This window comes from Rhopalosiphum padi, chromosome 3 (genome assembly GCF_020882245.1).
Source record: "Rhopalosiphum padi isolate XX-2018 chromosome 3, ASM2088224v1, whole genome shotgun sequence".
NCBI lineage: Eukaryota > Metazoa > Arthropoda > Insecta > Hemiptera > Aphididae > Rhopalosiphum > Rhopalosiphum padi.
In genome coordinates, this window is record NC_083599.1 from 57,026,890 (window position 1) to 57,045,934 (window position 19,045).

The 19,045-nt window shown below is 25.0% G+C and overlaps 2 protein-coding genes across 7 annotated transcripts in view; one reads left to right on the top strand and one right to left on the bottom strand.

Annotated features, from left to right (window-relative positions):
* Positions 1–19,045, bottom strand: part of LOC132924370 (tubulin polyglutamylase TTLL5) — a 33,906-nt gene extending 14,861 nt beyond the window's left edge. The window contains exons 1-2 of one of the 3 annotated variants that reach the window (XR_009661315.1): positions 18,552–19,045; positions 1,577–1,683 (exon numbers count right to left, since the gene is read on the bottom strand). Coding sequence is in view for 1 of the 3 variants with exons in the window: in XM_060988645.1 (XP_060844628.1) it covers positions 1,577–1,683; positions 18,552–18,770 (326 nt within the window). In the remaining 2 variants the exon portion in view is untranslated. Of the gene's footprint in view, positions 1–1,576; positions 1,684–7,345; positions 7,461–18,551 lie in introns of those variants that run through there. The other 2 variants (XM_060988645.1, XM_060988647.1) reach the window with 2 other exon arrangements.
* On the top strand, positions 3,515–15,466 carry LOC132924371 (uncharacterized). Of its 4 annotated transcripts, none has more exons than XM_060988649.1 (4): positions 3,515–3,684; positions 10,311–10,793; positions 13,692–13,962; positions 14,037–15,466. In XM_060988649.1, the coding sequence occupies exons 2-4, from the start codon at positions 10,346–10,348 to the stop codon at positions 15,070–15,072; spliced, it is 1,755 nt and encodes a 584-aa protein (XP_060844632.1). In that variant the 5' UTR covers positions 3,515–3,684; positions 10,311–10,345; the 3' UTR covers positions 15,073–15,466. The 4 variants fall into 4 exon arrangements, with proteins under 4 accessions (XP_060844632.1, XP_060844631.1, XP_060844633.1 ...); XM_060988648.1 differs by lacking the exon at positions 3,515–3,684 and adding an exon at positions 8,555–8,811; XM_060988650.1 differs by lacking the exon at positions 3,515–3,684 and adding an exon at positions 9,233–9,378.

Sequence of the window (19,045 nt, forward strand, 5' to 3'; positions counted from 1 at the left end):
TACATAGTTGAAAAAACATTGAGAACTAAGAAAACTAATAACATTTAGATTCATTCAATTGCCAGAAACCCGCATTTTATTGTTGTACAGTATACACGCGTATAATTTTGTTTTTCTTGATTTCATGGACATATCATATTATAATAAATAAATAATATTATTTTTGTTATTTTTAGTTAAAGATATGCACATTGAGTATGCAGTTGTTTTTAAAACGAGCGTTTATAATAACAGTTATTATTTTATTAGCTATACTGCTATGGAACGACCAAACCGCAACGGAACCTTACTCGCCAGTGATAGATATATAGATGAAATGGTGTGCAACATATTACTCATATTAGTATAATATACTATATTATATATATATATATGTGTATTATATGTTGTGAAAGTTAAAAGCAGTGAAGGTTATAAATGTCATGATATAATATTAATATAATACATATATGAAAATCAAAATACAACCGTTGAAGTCGTTGGACTGATAGCAGTCATAGCAGTCATAAAAATATGAAAACTGGTATTTTGTAATTATTTTAAAAAACAATTATGATGACTACTATGCATCAATTAAAATATGATTTTTGAACTTTAAAATATCTAAAAAATACAAATTAATTGTTTTTAGGTAAAAAATATTATTATTGTTAGATATTACTTATTATATTATATTATACTATGCAGTAAAGTAAGTATTCTTTATTTCGAAAAGTATTAACAGTTTTGAAATATTTTTTTTAACTTGAATTCATCGTTAAACATTTAAATGAACTGAATAGAACAAGACTTTATGAAGTTTAATTTTAATTGTTTATAAAAAATTAACTTTTCGTAATATCGAAATTCGCAGATAAATATTGTGTCTTGAAAAATTGAAATAAAAAATAAGTATTGTATTTCAAAAAAGTAAAGAAAATATTACCGTGATAAAAATTACTATAGATTTCATTTTTTTTTCAAAATGTAATTTTGTGATAAATCAAATTTATAAAATAAAAATATTTTTAAAAACGTGGCAAGATGAGGAGTTTGTTGTTAAAATAATCGTACAGATGTTTATCATACTATGTATTATGGGGGGGGAGCACGTAATCATATTATTTTTGCCTTAAATATGATGATAAAAAATGTTCATAATATACATTCTTAAAAAATTATTATTTGTGTTAAATAATAGTTAAATAGTTAAACAAATTATGTTTAATACCTATGTCCTATGCACAATAAAATTAAACTATAAATTATAAATATTAACTTGTTTTAAGATGAAATGTTTACGTAAGGTCACTTAGTTATTATTTAACGGATAAGTTATTTACTTGTTCTAGTTATATTCCAATATTATTTTATGAAGGTGAGCCATTTTCTGATTACTTTATTTTGTAACATAAATGCGTAAAAACATACTACTCTTACAAAACCAATAAGATTTCTTTTTTCCATCTCTTTTTCATTTTATTTTATACTTTATTATAATTTTTTCTATTATTAATAAATAAAATACAATTGAACTATTGATAAAATAAATACATTTTATTTTATTTTAATTTTTTCCAGTAAAATAAATATTTACCTAGGGAAGTGATTGATACGTTGATAAGATCTCAATGAACTTATGACATTTGTATTAACATGGTTATTTGACCATAACAGATTAAAGTCATTTGAATCGGAATTGACCTGTAATAATATAAAAATAATGTATAAATAAATATATGAACTAAATTTAAAATAATTTATTTTTTTATTAATTTTTGATACTGTAAAATTGTATGGATGATAAACTAGTAACTCAGTAATTTAAGTAATAATAATTGATTACATAATAAACTCTTAATAGTCTTAACACAATATTATGTTAATTACAAAAACAATGGTAATAAACTAATAATTAAAAACTAGGTAGAGCCGGTAGAGGGCTTATAGAATTTGTATATTTTACATAATTACGAAAACAGTAGTGTAAGAAACAAATACATTTTATGTTAAGACAAAACTATAAAATTTTGTTTTGCATGTAATTGCATATTTTTTAATTTTTTAGAGCTTCAACTACAATCTTCTCTTTAAGTCCTACACTCCAGTTATAATTCATATGTATATTTTTATAAGTACATACTATAATAGTTAATTATAGTTTACTACATAATAATGTTAACGTTCATTTTTAGGAAGTTTAGGAATAGGTACACACTATCTGTTTAATTTAATAGTTTCTATATTAAAATGTTAAATAATAAATGAATAAGTAATAACACTATAATACTATACTATTTAAGAAACTATAATTGGAATATTGGAAAATTTTCCGGTTTAACACAAGCACAGCATAGTAATTATAAGCATTCATTTTTAAATGTACCAATATTGATCTAGTGAATAAATAAGAATTATCAAAATATATTTATATCTTTTACTGATCAAGTCTATATATTCAAGGCTTAATACTGACTTTTCCTTAAGATTTTCGATTAAATTTATATCAAATTAAAATATCCTATAAATTATAAGGTGAAATATTGAAAGAGTAGAAATTTAAAAATGTGTACATTTTAGGAAAAGAACATATAACAATATAATTTACACATTAATAACATTAAACACAATAATGTTATACACTAATACATTTTTACATTTGTGTACACACAAGTAATAACTAATAAATATAATAGTATAGCTCATTAAGTGTATAGTATATAATATACTTAATCATGTAAGTACTATGTATGACTAATACAATAATACCTATATACTTCACTCCGTATTTTACTTTTATAAATATAAATGATTCCGAAACCGGGAAATCCGTAAGACAGTAATGCTGTTTCACTTTGTGAATAAAATAGAAGACTATATTACGTAATGTACAATATTTTGCTTATGGGCTACGAGTCTACGACGCGCAAACGACGACCCATAAACACTACCACTAAACAATATCAAATAGTAATAAATAATAATTATTATACACAATATGATGAATAATTCGACTGTAAAAAGGCCGTTTTGTTGAAATTCAGAATGTGTTTAAATAGAGTTCGTAGGCTTATATATTGCTACATTTTCATCTCCATGGTTGTATAAAATATTGTCTTTTTTCTCTGTTATCGAGAGTCGAGACTGAGATTTGTTTGTCGAAGACAATATAATAAACTTTTATCATTACTTGTTATTTGGGGGATCAGTTTAATTTTAAGCAGTTATTTAAATTAACAGAAATATAATTTCGTTTCACGTACAAATTGGATTTGTTTGAATTTAGTATCAAAAAGATTTAATAGATTGATTTTTTTGTCATACTAATTAGTTATTAATGATATTATATAATATAGTTATAGTATACCTATACCAATTTATTCGATGTAAAATAAAATTGCAATTCGCACGGCCCGATATTTATTATTTCTAACTAATTGTTCAATTTGTTATTTGTTACGTGTGCAACGTATTTTTTATGGAGTAGTGGAAACTACGTACAACAATCATGAACTTGAATTAAACAGAGGTTCACCGACTACTAGTATTAGTCAATAAGGTGGTCCCGTGAATATGTCTGTGCGTCGAATTCGTAAATAACTCGGTAGTTTCTTTTAATTTGTTCGAAGTCAGGAAGATTAATAAAATCTGTATTAACGTTTTGTATTGTTAAATCAGAATCAATACATGACGGTGATTTCATTAGTAAGTTGACATTATAATATTATATAACATTAAAAAATTAAATTACCTACTTTAAATGTGCCTAACTATTGTTATTATTATCATACACTCCAGATAATAACAACTTAATATTATTTTTTAATATTTAACAAAAAAAACCGACTTGATAGTCATAATATATTTTATAAAATATGATGTACGAAAATAATAATATTTTATTATAGATGTTTTAATCTAGTTTATTTTTAATTATATTAAAACAGTTAAAACAGTACTACAAGAGTTAAAAAAATTATCATTTTGTGATTCAAATGGTATACACTCGTATTATTATTATTTTAAAGGAACCTACCTAATTTTTAAAGAACTTAAAATTTAAAACAAATTTAAAACTGGCGTCAACAGTAATTCACAATTTAATTTTGAAATTTATTTATATTGTAGTATTGGGTATAGACTAGCATTAATCTTTGCGTGGGTGTAATAACTAGAAATTATTAAAGTATAATATCACTACAGTTATATCATAATAAATTAATAACTATTAAATCTCCATTTATTTAAACTAACTAATAATGATAATAATAATAAACACAAACTTAACGTCATGATCTAAATATCTAATTGAAAGAGACATTGGTATTTGGTACCTCATAATAGATTAAAATAAATAACGACATCTACTATCTAGGTATTTAATACATGTATGATTCTTGTTGCATAATATATATTATATCACCAAAAATCAAAATCCAAAATAAAATATTACCCTATAAGTTCGTATATTATGAAAATGAACAAAGTAATTATTAGAGTAATTTAATTCTCAAGAAAAAATTGTATGCAAAATATCGTAAATAAACCATAGTATCAATCATTAATATTTTTTTTCACCTTGTGTCCTTGTTTATTGTTTTTGTACAATAAATATCTGGATTGAATAATATATTTTATCGATTGAAAACATAACAATTCATCAATATACAATAATTATTATTGACTATAAGTATATTTAATAATTAAAATACTAGCATTTCTTAATTATAAATATATATAATATAATACATGATAACCGCTTCAACATATTATACTTGGTAAATCACTGCGATTATAAACAAAATAGGGATGCATAAGATAATACTATCGTAAATTGTTAAACAAATAACAACTTATAACACGTGTTTTAAATTTAAAATAAAAAAAAATCATGCTACACTAACGAAATCTAAATCATAACTAGATTTATTATAGTAGAATAATATATATACTAATATACTAAAACAAAACATATTTTAATATATTTAATAAAATATTAATAATTCCTAGTGACAAAAACAAAATTTAAATACATTAAATTATTGTCAAAATTACTATTACATTTTATAAGCTGTATTTGGAACATCAATAATAAAGAACGACCAAAAATCCAATCAAATAAAGTAGTACAAAGCATTAATATTATAAAGTTTTTAGATTCTGCTTTTTTTTTTATTTAAATTTTTTAAGACAGTAAAAATGTTCATGTACTGAAAAAACAAATAGTACTTTTTACAGATAGTTTAATAATTTTCGGATTTTACTGTTTTACTGTTTTAAAAATAAAACTTGCTTTTAACAAATGCTGATTATTCTTCGCCGTTTTTATTTTAATCTCTTTTATGAGCAACGATAATATACGCGGAGACAAAGTATAGACAATAGCCACCTAACCAGTGTAACTTGTATTTTTCGACATGAACCAGTTCGTAATGTGTGTTATATAATAGGTAATATTTATAAAAAATAAAGTTGCGAATTATAAGAATAAATATTTTCAGCCTACTATATAAATGAAAAATTTAAATAGTTATATTTTGGTTTATCGTTTATCTACATTAATAATTTATTAGGTATATGTTTAATGTTTATAAATGGTTACGCATCAACCAAACGATTATGAATTAAATAAATATGATTCATTTATTCAAAATTAAAATCATTGGATCATAGTTCGTGTTTTTGTATTTCGTATATGCCAAATTAAATAATTCCTTTTAATTTTTATATTACGCCACGGCCGTTACAATGGTCATTACTCATTGGTCAACCAGTTGTAAACTTGTATCTTTATCAAACCAAACAACTGAAATAATTCGATGATAATAAAAGAATAAATTAATATGATATACTAATAACTTATTTTATATTAACTTTATAAATTGTATTATAAATAGCATTTGTGCTAATTGTAAAAAATTCCGTACAGATTGTACAATTTAGAAGCAAATGTAAACTAAAATTTGAATTTAACAAAACGAATATTTAAGAAATAAATTCAAACGATTACGTTAGAAGATTTATACAAGTATACAACTATAACCATACGATCAGTTCGTTGAACGACTAAATCATATTATTATTATAATGGAATCAGTTATTATAATATTATACTTGTTACATGCTACATCGAGTACATGGTACATCATTGTGTAATGTTGGGTTTCCTAAAATTTAAAATATGGAAATAAGATCATTATAATGGTATTATTTCATTTGTTGTAATACAAATATAGAATATAATAGTATAATATTTTATAATGTATAATAATGAAACCTTGACTTTCGTGATCGTTCATACTCTATAGCACATTATTGTTGATAGCGATGCTAATCATATTATTAAGTAACAAGATGACTGATAAGTATGAAAAGTATAAAAATATCTTTAAACATGATTAAGTATATACGTAATCTAAATATGTGAATGATTTGAGTAATTTTATTTTTTTTTAAATTAATTGTAGTAACTTACTTAATGGTTTTACAGTAATACAATTATGAAATTATAATGAAATAATAATTGTATTAAAAAGTGTATAATATTAAAATATTATAGTCGTTAAATAATGTATTATAAACAAAACATATGTAAATTAATAGTTTATACAAAACAATAATACATTTTAATGTTTTACTATTCGTCAGTCTTAGTAGGACCCACCTGTAGGAATATTCTGAATTTATTTTTATATAATGTACGTAGATACAATGATATGTATAATAGGACAGGGGTAAAAGCTTTAACCACAACAATAAATAAATAAATAAAATAGTTATTTAACTTTAAATTAAATATAAAATATAAAAATATTTCATATTATATTTTAGGTTTAAAATTTTAAGGACTATAAAGTATAAAAATTATATAAGCCGCTTAAAATACCAAATACTCTATTCTGTAGAAAATGTCGTATGTTTAATTTAAAAAAAGCTATTACTAAACGTTTTTGAATTTTAAATGTTTTTTATTATTACAAGCACTCTACTACCCAAGTACCATAAAAAAGGATTTTATAAAGCAACATTTATTGCTATTAAATAAAGTAAAAGTTTGCGTTTAAGCATAATAAAAGTATAGTTAGGTTTCCATCTTGAATTCTTGAAATTTAATTTTCGTTTTTAAAACATCTACATTAGTAAGGTGTTTATGATTTTCTTTTTTGCATTATAGACGTAATAACTGATAAATGATGTGGACCTAACGATATTAAAATTAATGAATAAAATAATTTAATATAATGATTATAATGTTATTATTATTTAAACGTGTTTTTTTAATAATTTTATTGTATTTCTTCAATCAATATTTGTGTAAAATAATTGTCATTTGTCTTATCTTTCAATATAATATGAAATTACGAACCCAACTCACGAATCACGAGTCACCTAAAAATAGATTGAATAGCGACGTTTTCCGTGTTGGCTATTGTTGTAGATTTTACCACGGCACACGCGTCTAATAATAATATCAATAATATGAATGTGGAGATATTATAATTTCGATTCGATTTCAATAAAGTCGTCGAAAATATAAACAAATATAACTTTAATATAAATTTAGGCGTATATATTATATATTAGGTATATAGAATACAAACGATGCATTGCTACTATTAAAAAAAAAAACAAAATAATAAATAAACGTAACGCTAGTGTGACGAGGCCAGCAAGTTAAAACATATTTAAAAATATGGCACGCATTAAACATATTTTACAATTTTGAAACATAAAAATATAATACGACGAGTGTGGGCCGTCAAAGTATATCAATAAACCTTGGGCGTTATCTGTAATAAAACATTAAACGGCGTCACTGAGCTCGGTAGTATTAACATTGAACGAACAAAACGTGAACCTGACCTGTGCTGATAAATGATTACGAGTCTTCGCGGAACATAACATATTATATTATACAAAAGTACACCTATGCACAATATTACAATAATAAATTTAGAATTCTAAACACATATCCGGAATCGTATTAAAATGATAAATAAATATCGCGGAAGCAGTTTTTGTGCAAATTAGTTTTTATTGTTAGGACGTTGGATATTTATTATGATATTCTAGCCTACGTAAAATAACAATATAATATTATGTCCGCCTTACTATTATAATATTATAAGTGCATTGCACGCGACATGCGTATTAGTGTATTACGACAAAATAGATGATGTTCTTTTTCTTATTGGGTTTTTACATTTTACTATTCTACTCTGTAGATTATAAATAATGCACACGTACGTCGTACGCCAAAATGTGTACGCCGCGTGCTTATTAATAAACAATAAACTTGCACAGGTATTTCAGCATTTCTATAGTAACATTGAGCTTATAGGTTGTACATTTTGCTCATGTCAAAATAATATATTATGTAAATGTAGTACAATACTATACGGTGTTTGACGATATTGTTGTAATTTATAATACGATTGGTGTAAAGGCATTTCAATTTTTTTACGCAGCTGTTGCGCGTATCCGACTTTTGTGTACGAGATAATAATATTATATATTTTTTTTAATTTTGTAACGCAAGTGTGAAACAACAGACACGGTAGCTTGTCAATTGTGTTCAAAGTCCTTTCTAAAAACATTTAACTTAACGAGACTTAAAAAAGTTAATACATACTATAGTTGCCGGGCCCACATTTACCGTCGGAGAGCACAATTTAATGCTTATGTCTCAATTTAAAAATAATTGTGATCACTGTTCTCGTACCTACTGCATTTTAACCTACGTGGCCAATGATGAAGTCGTCAAATACAATTATTTAGGTTTATGGGATACCAAAACGGTAACGAATTTGCAGCAGCAGGTCTCGCACATTGGTTCGCTATTTTATTTACAGTTCAAATTTTAATTCGCCTATTATTTTAAAAATGTTGGGTACTACGACAATTGAACAATTTCAGAGACCGTGTATCATATATCATAACGAGTGCATGTTAGGTTTTTTTTTAATAATTAGGTATCTATTTAGTATGTACTATTTACGTATTATATTTTTTTTAAAAAATAAAAACAATTAATGAACACTTTACAAAACTCACAAACATTATTATTTATTGGTATAATAAAATATGTTAGTACCTTATTTACTTAACCTAAATATAAATATTTACGCTTTATATGAAAATAATAATCGTCATACGAAAAATATACGTATAGTCTTTGTGTCGTCGTGTCGTTATTAATTATAATATTTCATACAATAGACAATAAATTAACATTTTGAAAATACAACTACGCGAAACCATATTATATAGATACTTATTTAATAAAAATAATGATCAGTTTTTAAACGAATTTAAAATGTTAACAAAAGCTTTAAATAAGTTACTCTAAAGTTTAAACGAAAATAGTAACAAGAATTATACAGTCAACAGCCATATTAGGTACAGTATTTCAAATTTTCAAATATATAATAAGCGTTTATATTTTAATATTGTGTTTGATCGGTACTTGTTATTTCCGTGTATTCAGAAGTATTAGCATTGATTTTAAATATTACTAATAAATAATAGGTTTAATATAATCAGTATAAACAACAATTCTAAGTTTTCTTGCAAAATAGTCGGTGAATGTTAGCCGCCGATTTTTTACCTACAATTTTCGATTTTCCATAATCGCTTCAAACAATATTTAATCGTAAATAATCACTAACTAATATTGCAGTAACACTTTTCGATGAATTTAATTATTTTATCAATGTGCACCAATAAACGCCATGGCATTTTACAAACTCGGCTTAGCCGTCGAAAGCGGGAAATTATTGCTTTCTTTGTTACGACTTAATGAGTTTATGAAAATGAATTACGACACACGATTTACTTTTAATAGTAATTTACTATTTTTGTGGTAATGCACTAATGTTGTATTATGTTTTATTCGAGATCAACACTTTTTTCGCCTCAAGAAAATCGAATAGGTAGTATTACTTGTGGATTGTGACATATTTGTTATTCACAATATTAGGAGAGAAAAATACACTTACATACCACACGTCGTATACAAAATGGCATAATATTAATAAAAAAATATCATAATTTTGTAGAGGGACCTTCGAATCTCAATAATTAACGCCGCACTTACGAATAAATCATATCATCGCGATAATTATTGATACCATAGATCACGATGGCAATCATTTATCCCTCGTTATCCGGTTATCGTAATTTGGATTCGGCTCATTAGTGACGGGAAATAAGTGTTTAAACGCGACGAACGATTGCGTAACTTTATATTTTATAGACATCTTTTTTTTTTTTATAGTGTTATTAAAATGTAACCCATGACGATATTGTAGTAACATGACGTGTTCTTACAGGTCGAAAATTCAGTGATCGAACAGCGAAAAGAAAAATGCCTTGTCGTTATCAACCGGGAAGCCTGGTGAGCCTGTCGGAGGACAGAGTCGTGTCCGATCTGGTACAGACATGTTACCAGATGCACGAGCTGGCCCGCCGCAACGGGTTCGCGTCGCCGTCGCAGACGTTCGCGTTCGCGCGACACCGGATCCGGCCGTTTTGGACCGCGGCCGTCCCCGCGCTCGTCCGCCGCCAGTTGTTGACCAAGTGCATGGCCACGCTGGCGGACGCGATCCGCGAGGGCCACTCCGTCAGCGCGGCGGCGGACAACGTACCGCTGTACCTGCTTGGCGTCATGCTGGACGGCGACATCAGAGAGCTGCGGGTCCAACTGTGCTGTTACTACGGGTGTAGCCATCAGACCGCTTTGCTCAAGCTGCTGGCGCAAGAGGCCCGAGGCCTGGTGTCTCTGGAGCTGGTTAGGCCGACGCTATTGCGTTTAGGTATATTATAATATAGTAAAACATTATTATGCGCCATATTTACTATTTTAGGGGCTCGGATGTTTGTGTACTTGAAATTACCAAATAAGCTTTACATAAAAAAAACCCAAAACATACACAAAAATAATTGCCTAAAAATATAAAAGCATTACTCAACTATAAGTTATAACTACTAAAACAATATAATTATATAATTAAATAATTTAATAAATATGAATATTTTTTTTTATCAATTATCAGAAATTATAGGAATACAATTAAAACAATAATGTAAAGATTGTGTTCATAATAAAGAAATCATCGGAGTTAAAAAAATTCAATATTTTAAATTCTACAATGAAGTACGTCATAGGATTTAATATCACGGATAAATACACGTATTACGTAAATGTAATTTTACATAACATACGTGGTATTTATTAACGATTCATTTAAAAAAAGAGAATCCCATCATGACTTCCTTATAATGTAAACAAATATATTAAATTAATTTTGTTATATTTGTATATTATCGGAGTAATCAATGTATTGATTATATAATGATTTGTTTTTTTCTCATGTCATTATCATATCATTAGCTTTTCGAGCTGTAAAAATGTTCAGAATTTCAATTTCAATATATTTTCTGGTAGTAAAAGGAATTTTATATATGGTATGTGATGGGAAGGAGGGGGGTCATGAATAAAAAGTACTTTTTTTTAAGCTATTTATACACTTTATACATATTATTTTAGAATTTTTTTTAGTTTTATACAAGTATAAATAAATCGATAAAAAATGTTTCGTTTAATAAAAACCTTGAAAATTTAACAAAGGTTCCTCATAAGTAGTTAATACTAAAACCAAAAAAATCTAAAAATATACACATCATTTGCTTTGTAAACGTTTAAAGTTTAAGTTTGGACAAAAATAAATTTAAATTAAGAAGAGACGAAGTGTCATCAGTGGGTGGCTTCTTCACTCAAGATTTTCCTCCTGTAATATTATAGCCTATATTCTTATTGTGCCTTGTGTACAGATTGTATATATATTAATAAAGAAAAAAAAAAAATTAAGAAGAACAATTTTATTATTTTAAAAATGTTGATGTAATTTAAAAATATTATTCATGGGTATTTGAAACTTTTACGAGTACATAATATACCATTATATTTAGAATATTCACTATGACATTTTCGTAGCATTTAGACTGATTTTATGTTGTTTTATTGTCTATTTATAACACGAATCTAGTTACACTGTACTACAATGAGACGGAGTCAATTAGGTTATTATGTAAATTATAAATATATATAAATACTATTATAATAAATAAATATTATTATAAAATAATATAAAATGCAATATTTTCGGCAAAAATTAATTCAACCTACCATATCAATTAGTGAAAAATAAATAACTATAATAAAAACATAATATGTAAATATATACTTTGTATATAGACTTTGTACATTCATAATCGTTTTTCGTATGGAATTATTTATTATTGAATACAAATTTAGCCCATACATTACAGCAGTCAATGATGAGGTACATGGTACATTAAACACCTACTGAACAGCAGATAGGTTGCCTATCTACTTTCCTCCTTTTTTCTTTAACAATGCATTAATTAAATATCTAATTTTTTTATTTAATATTTTAAAATATTAAAATGTACGTAAATTGGATTTATAATCTCAAAAAAAAAAAAAATATGTAGTTATATGCCAGAAAAGATATGAACGAATTTAATTTGTATCTAGGTTGGTATTTAATGAATCAATAAAACAAAACGTGCAATTCCATAAACATCCAAGCCCTAGATGTATTGTGCATGCGGCATGCCCATTAACGACGACGATAACTATTAATATTGTTATTATTTATTGTTATTGATGTTATAATGGGACGGTGGTCAAAGACGTCGATATCAGATATCTCGTTATCATCAGTCATATAATATAAATATATAACCAAACCGAGGACAATAGACATTACACTGTGACTGTATAAATGTTAAATAGTATATAAGCGAATAAGTGCATATTTTCGTGCATTCGTGTATAGTGTAAACTATAAAACATTGATAACTGTTTGAATATTTTATGGTAATCTCAGATCACTAATTTAACTTTGAAAATATTTACATAAATTAACATTATAAATATAAATAGAGAGATCCTAAATTATAATAGTTATAACTTTATAAGGAACGATTTAGCGTTTAGAAGCGATTTTGAAATAATTTTTTTTACCAAATGCTTAAGGTACAATTGTGTTTCAAAAAATGTAGATTTAATAGATTCAAAAATGTAACCGTATATGCTTATAAATGTATTTTGATCGTTTTCAATACATTTAAATATTATATTTTATTTTTGGGAATTTCGAACCAAAAGGTAATTTTTAAAAGACATAAGTTCTGAATTTCTGATGATGTGTGCTAATAGATACAACCTAATTCTAAAGAGTATAATAAAATATTTTTCAATACATTAATATCTGTGCCACAATATAATGAACAAATTTTTTTTCGAATTTAATAGTATAAATAATTCAAATTGTACGTTTCTAAAAACAACTATTCAAAAAAAATACATATATATATTTTAGTCCAATTTTAAAATTGTTTGAATATATTTTTCATAAATTTCCTGTAAAAATCTATTATGTTTCAATAAATTTATCATAATAATATTGTTTTTGTGATTCTTTGTAGAATTGATTAGTTACAGTATGTGGGATTAAAATTAAAATAATAATACTTTTATTTTGATTTTAAAACTTCTGGACATAAAACAGGACTCTTAAAAGCACTTTGTAATGAATTAAATTAACATTAAAGATTAAATAATAATGCATGCCAAAACTATTATATATTTTTTAAATTAATAATAAAATATTGGTATTTTTCAGATACACAATTATTTCAGTCAGTACTGTTATCAATGAGTAATTTGAAACGTTTAGTTTTAAAAAATATAGCTTGTGATAAAATTCTTAAAACTATTGGACAATCGTGTTCTCAGCTAGAAATACTAGATATATCTCATTCAAGTCAAGTAACAGATAATGGTATAAAACACCTTTTACTACAAATTGAAATTAAAGACAAAGCAAACAATTTCAACAAACGTAACATTCATTCAACACCAAGATGGTGGCACGTTATAAAAACTCTATCAAAGTAATTGTATATTAGTAGAATTTATTTAAATTTGTTATGCAATTTTTAAATATAAATGATTTTATTATTTTCAGAAAAATTAAAGTTAAGACTGGTCGACGAAATAAATTAAACGATTTATCGTTTCTCCTGGAATATTGTCAAAAACCAACGAAGTTATGTTCTACATTAAATACATTAAATATTGCCAATACTAGTGTCACTAGTAATGGAATTCTAATAGCTTTGCAGAATATACCAAATTTGGAAACTTTAGGTGAATACTGTCATATTGGTAAAGCTTTAGAATTATTGGATAAATCTACAATACCATCAACTAAACTTCAACTGACAATGGCTAATGCATGTCGCACAACTTCCTCAAGACTACAAGTACTTTGCAATACATGTACAAAACTCAATAGACTGACAATCACTGAACCATTGCATTCACCACTCATGTTAAGTCAACTCCCAAAAACACTAACAATTATAAACTTACAAAATGTTCCTACTGAGCACGCATGGTTAGATGGCTTGTACACATATCTTATGGGGCCACAATCACACATTTTACGAGAATTATTTTTAAAATTTCGTAAAGATGAAGTTTCACTAACAATTGACTTGGGTATTTTCTTACCTCAACTGACAAACCTCGAAACATTATCAATTGATGGAGTTGAATCATCATTATATTCAAATTCATCAAATATCATATTAAGAAATCTTGAAAAAATCCAACTCAGTAAAGTCGACCACCCAAATACTCTGCAACGTCTAATGGAATATACACCAGAACTGAAAGTATTACATGTTTACACTTGTTTGGGATTAAATAGCTTAAATTTCATGGAATTACTTAATCCTAAAGAGACAATTCCGGTAAAACAAGTTTCAAAAAGTTTGAACTGCTTGTATATTAATGATTTGCCACATGGAAATATTAGCACGGTTAAACATATCATAGATTTGTGTCCAGAAATAAATAAAATTGGTAATATCAGCAATTGGGACATTAGTCAAGAAGAGATAAAAGATTTGAATATGTGGAAACATCAAAATAATTTTAAATTAGAACTACATGCAAATTCTCATTGGTTCTGTTCAGAATGTTTTCCTATTTTATGATATTTCATAAATAGTAATATAATAATTTATTAAATATTGTTTTATATGTTTAGATTATATTAGATATTGTGAAAACTATTTAGTAGTTATATTAATAGTTGCATAATACATATTATAATATATACAAATATACATACTATATAGTTATTAATAATTATAATTAAATATATATTTAATGATTAATATTAATATAGTAATATATAATATAATAAAAATTATACAATGGTTGTAAAATATTTGTAAAATGTGTATCATATTATTTTAAAAAATAGTAGTTTTTGACTATTAATTGATATCATGTGATTATATTATACATTTACTGTATCTACCTGTATAATTTTGTATATTATTTTTGAAAATAATATATTTATGAAATATATTTATATACATAATTTATTGGTATTTAATATTTATTGTTAATAATTACTAGCGGTCCAATTGCGGATACTATTTAAAATATATATATATATATATATATATATATATATCTTGGTAATAGAATGTAAAAAAAAATATTGTTAATAGACCAGTAGATAAAAATAATTACCTAAAATAAATAAATTTTATTTCATTATAACATTAAGTAAAAATAAAATATCATTGCATAAGCCATAAAGCATAGTCTATCTTTAACCAACAATTTTATTTTATCTTTGGTTAAATAAATTATCCAACTAAGAAATACATTATAATCATAATTTATAATAATATTTAGCTGTTTTTCAAAACATTATTATAACATCAGAAGGCAATCAATATACAGCTTTAAATGGCTTTTAGAACTAAAAAAATGTATAGTTTGTGCACATGCTTAAAAAATAACAAAAGATATTTATTGTTTTCTATGAAAGTTATATATTAGATACTATTTTATTTGTTTGATCAAAAATGTTATGTTACGAGTCACCTACTAGTAGTACCTAGTACATACATTGATACATTATACAGTAATCTGTTTTCTAACCTTCTTTTACCATGCAATACATCATAGTAAGTAAAAAGTATTTACATATATGTCACGTTCTCAACAGGATCATTTTATGTAAACAAAAAATTATTTAATATTGTTTTGTATTACAAGATTAAGATACAAAACAAACATAACCAAAACTAAACTTACAAAGGAACCCAATAAGGTATGTCATATCATAAATAATTTATTTTACAATATATTATAAATATCTATTTTTAAAAAATGCTTATAAAAACTAAAAAATTATATACTATAATTTGTTACACTAAATGTCAAAAGCAGAAGTTAGAAGAAAAGTTGTGGATGAAAATTTATCTACTGACAAAAATCTCATTTAAGTTGGGGATAATAGCTTCACAGTTATTATTTTTTTAATATTAATTTACTAAGTGCATTTTTATAAAACAAATATTTGTTTAATTATATCTGTTATAGTTCATAACTAATAGTATATTAATGCCAGTTCTATCAGATATAATATATACCTAAAGGTATCTGGTATTTTCTATATTTACAAGGTTACATATTTTAATAATAAGAAAACTCAATATGACCAACAATTTGTATTATGAATTATGGTTTTTATTTAACATCTTCTTAGTTCTTACCTACATTAGTACATTAACATATTTGTTGCCTCCGACTTATAAATGCGTAATACAGTATATTAACATTCAATTTTATTTTAATATTTTAATTTTGAAACAAGTTATAAGCGTGTAAAATATTATAAATTAAAAATATTCATAACTCACTTAACAAATAAAATATATTCAAAAACACATCTGAAATATGTTGTTACCTTTGTTATTCTCATATCAAAACTAACTAAACTAAATGAGTACTGCTAAACATAAATTTGCTATGCCACACACTTATAAAATGGAAACAACACAAACATGTAAGGTGTGCACATAACAATATTTTGGTATAGATTTATAGTATATATACAAATTATAGTAACAAAAGAATACAACGATAAATAAGTCTATTAAATACAATTATCTTTAAATATATAATAATAATATTTATTTGGTAATAAGCAGAGTAATAAGTAATAACTAATAGCTATCATAGTTGTGTTCAGACCTTTGACGCAGAGGAGCAACCTGGTGTGTATTCAGGGGCCTAAGGGGTCTAGCCCCCCTTTTGAACAATTTTTTTTAGTTCATGTTTTTAAATTTTAACATTACATTTATATAATATTTTTATTTGATAATTTGATTAGTGTGTAAATCAGAGATTTCTAACCATTGGGAACCTCTGGTGTAAATATTAAAATTTGATTCATTATTATTTATTTATCATAATTTCCCTGTATATTTGCTACTTTTTTAAATGTCATAAAAACTAAAAACAAATAGAATGTGATTTAAATTGGGTGACTTCTTCAATCTAGCAATTCACTGTTCTCTATATATGTATATTCACTAACCACATACTCTAATTGCACTAAGCACATATTGAATATATCTTTAAAAAAATAATAAATACAGTTCTTCAAAACTAACGACATTGTAGTAATTTTAAATTGTTTAAATATCATTATTTTTAAGAATAAACAAAATATTTTTTACACTTTTATTCCCTAAAAATGTGTATTTTAATAACAGTATTATCAACTCATTAGGTAGGTACCTCAATTAGGATTATTTGGTATTTTTTTTATCAAAAAACAATAATATTATATTAGACATATTTCCATAAGCAAGATATTTAGATTTAATAATATATGAATATTATGGGTAAAATAAAGTTTGGTCTAAAGGGATTTTATTGTAATGATTATTAATAGTATAACTTTATATTGATAAAAAATGTAATTCCTGGCTTGTAATAGTTATAATTATTTTAAACTGTCATGTAAATATATTAAAGTAATCTCGATAACTCAAATAAAATGTATACACATTCAAGGGAAAATAAATAAAATTGTGATATCAAGGTTTTTGAGTTATAGAAATATAAAATGTATATGCTTAATAGTCATTATCAATATAAAATTAAACGGGTTGTGTCACTAACTTGAATTTTGATAGTATTTTTTAATAAGTTTACTCAATAGAAAGCCACAATTTTGTTATAAACAATGGTATATTTTGTTTAAAAAAAAATTAAAATCTTATATAGGAGATATTTATTAAGTAAAAATATTAATTTACATACAGTATACAAATAATAAATGTATATGTACAAAAGTTCAGGAAGGAAGCAAGTAAAAAATTCTAAAATGTAAAAAAACCATACTTAAAGCGAGATATTATGTACATAAATCTCTATTAAATAATATACTACCTGCATACCAAAATTATTATAACTAACAAAATTATCAATATGATGCATATAACCTATGTACTACAGATTCTACTGCTGCAACCACGCAAAATAATATTATTGAAATTATACCTAATACATATTTTTAAATGTTTATTGGAAAATGTACTTAATTTGTTTTTAATGTCTTAATACTTTACACAAACTGAATATTATGCTTATAGTTTCTCACCTCACGAAATCCATGGTTTGCGAGTAAAGTTAACACCAATTTTGAGTCAACGTTTAATAATTTAAATGACATGTTGACCAATTTCCAAGGGACATCATCCAATGGTTGATCCAACGCTGACGGATGAAAAACACACGTCTTGTTACTATTTGAAGAATTATTGAAAACATACTTTGTGTAATCGTTATTATTTTTCCCACCCTTTGTAGTGTGGTTCATTTTGCATCAGATAAAATTTACTAAATCACAATATTATGTACGACAATACAAATCTCAACTATAGTCTAAACGTTCATGATTGATTTATTAACAATTGTGAAATAATAATTTTTACTGTAGGTAACGGTGTATGAACACCATCACATTGATCTAACATGGAAACGCATAATTTGTGTATTCTATATCTATTATCCAAAAAATAATAATGTTATCATGCCTAGCATTGCCATTTGGAAATAATAATGAAAACTATGGTAATAAAAAGAAAATAATGA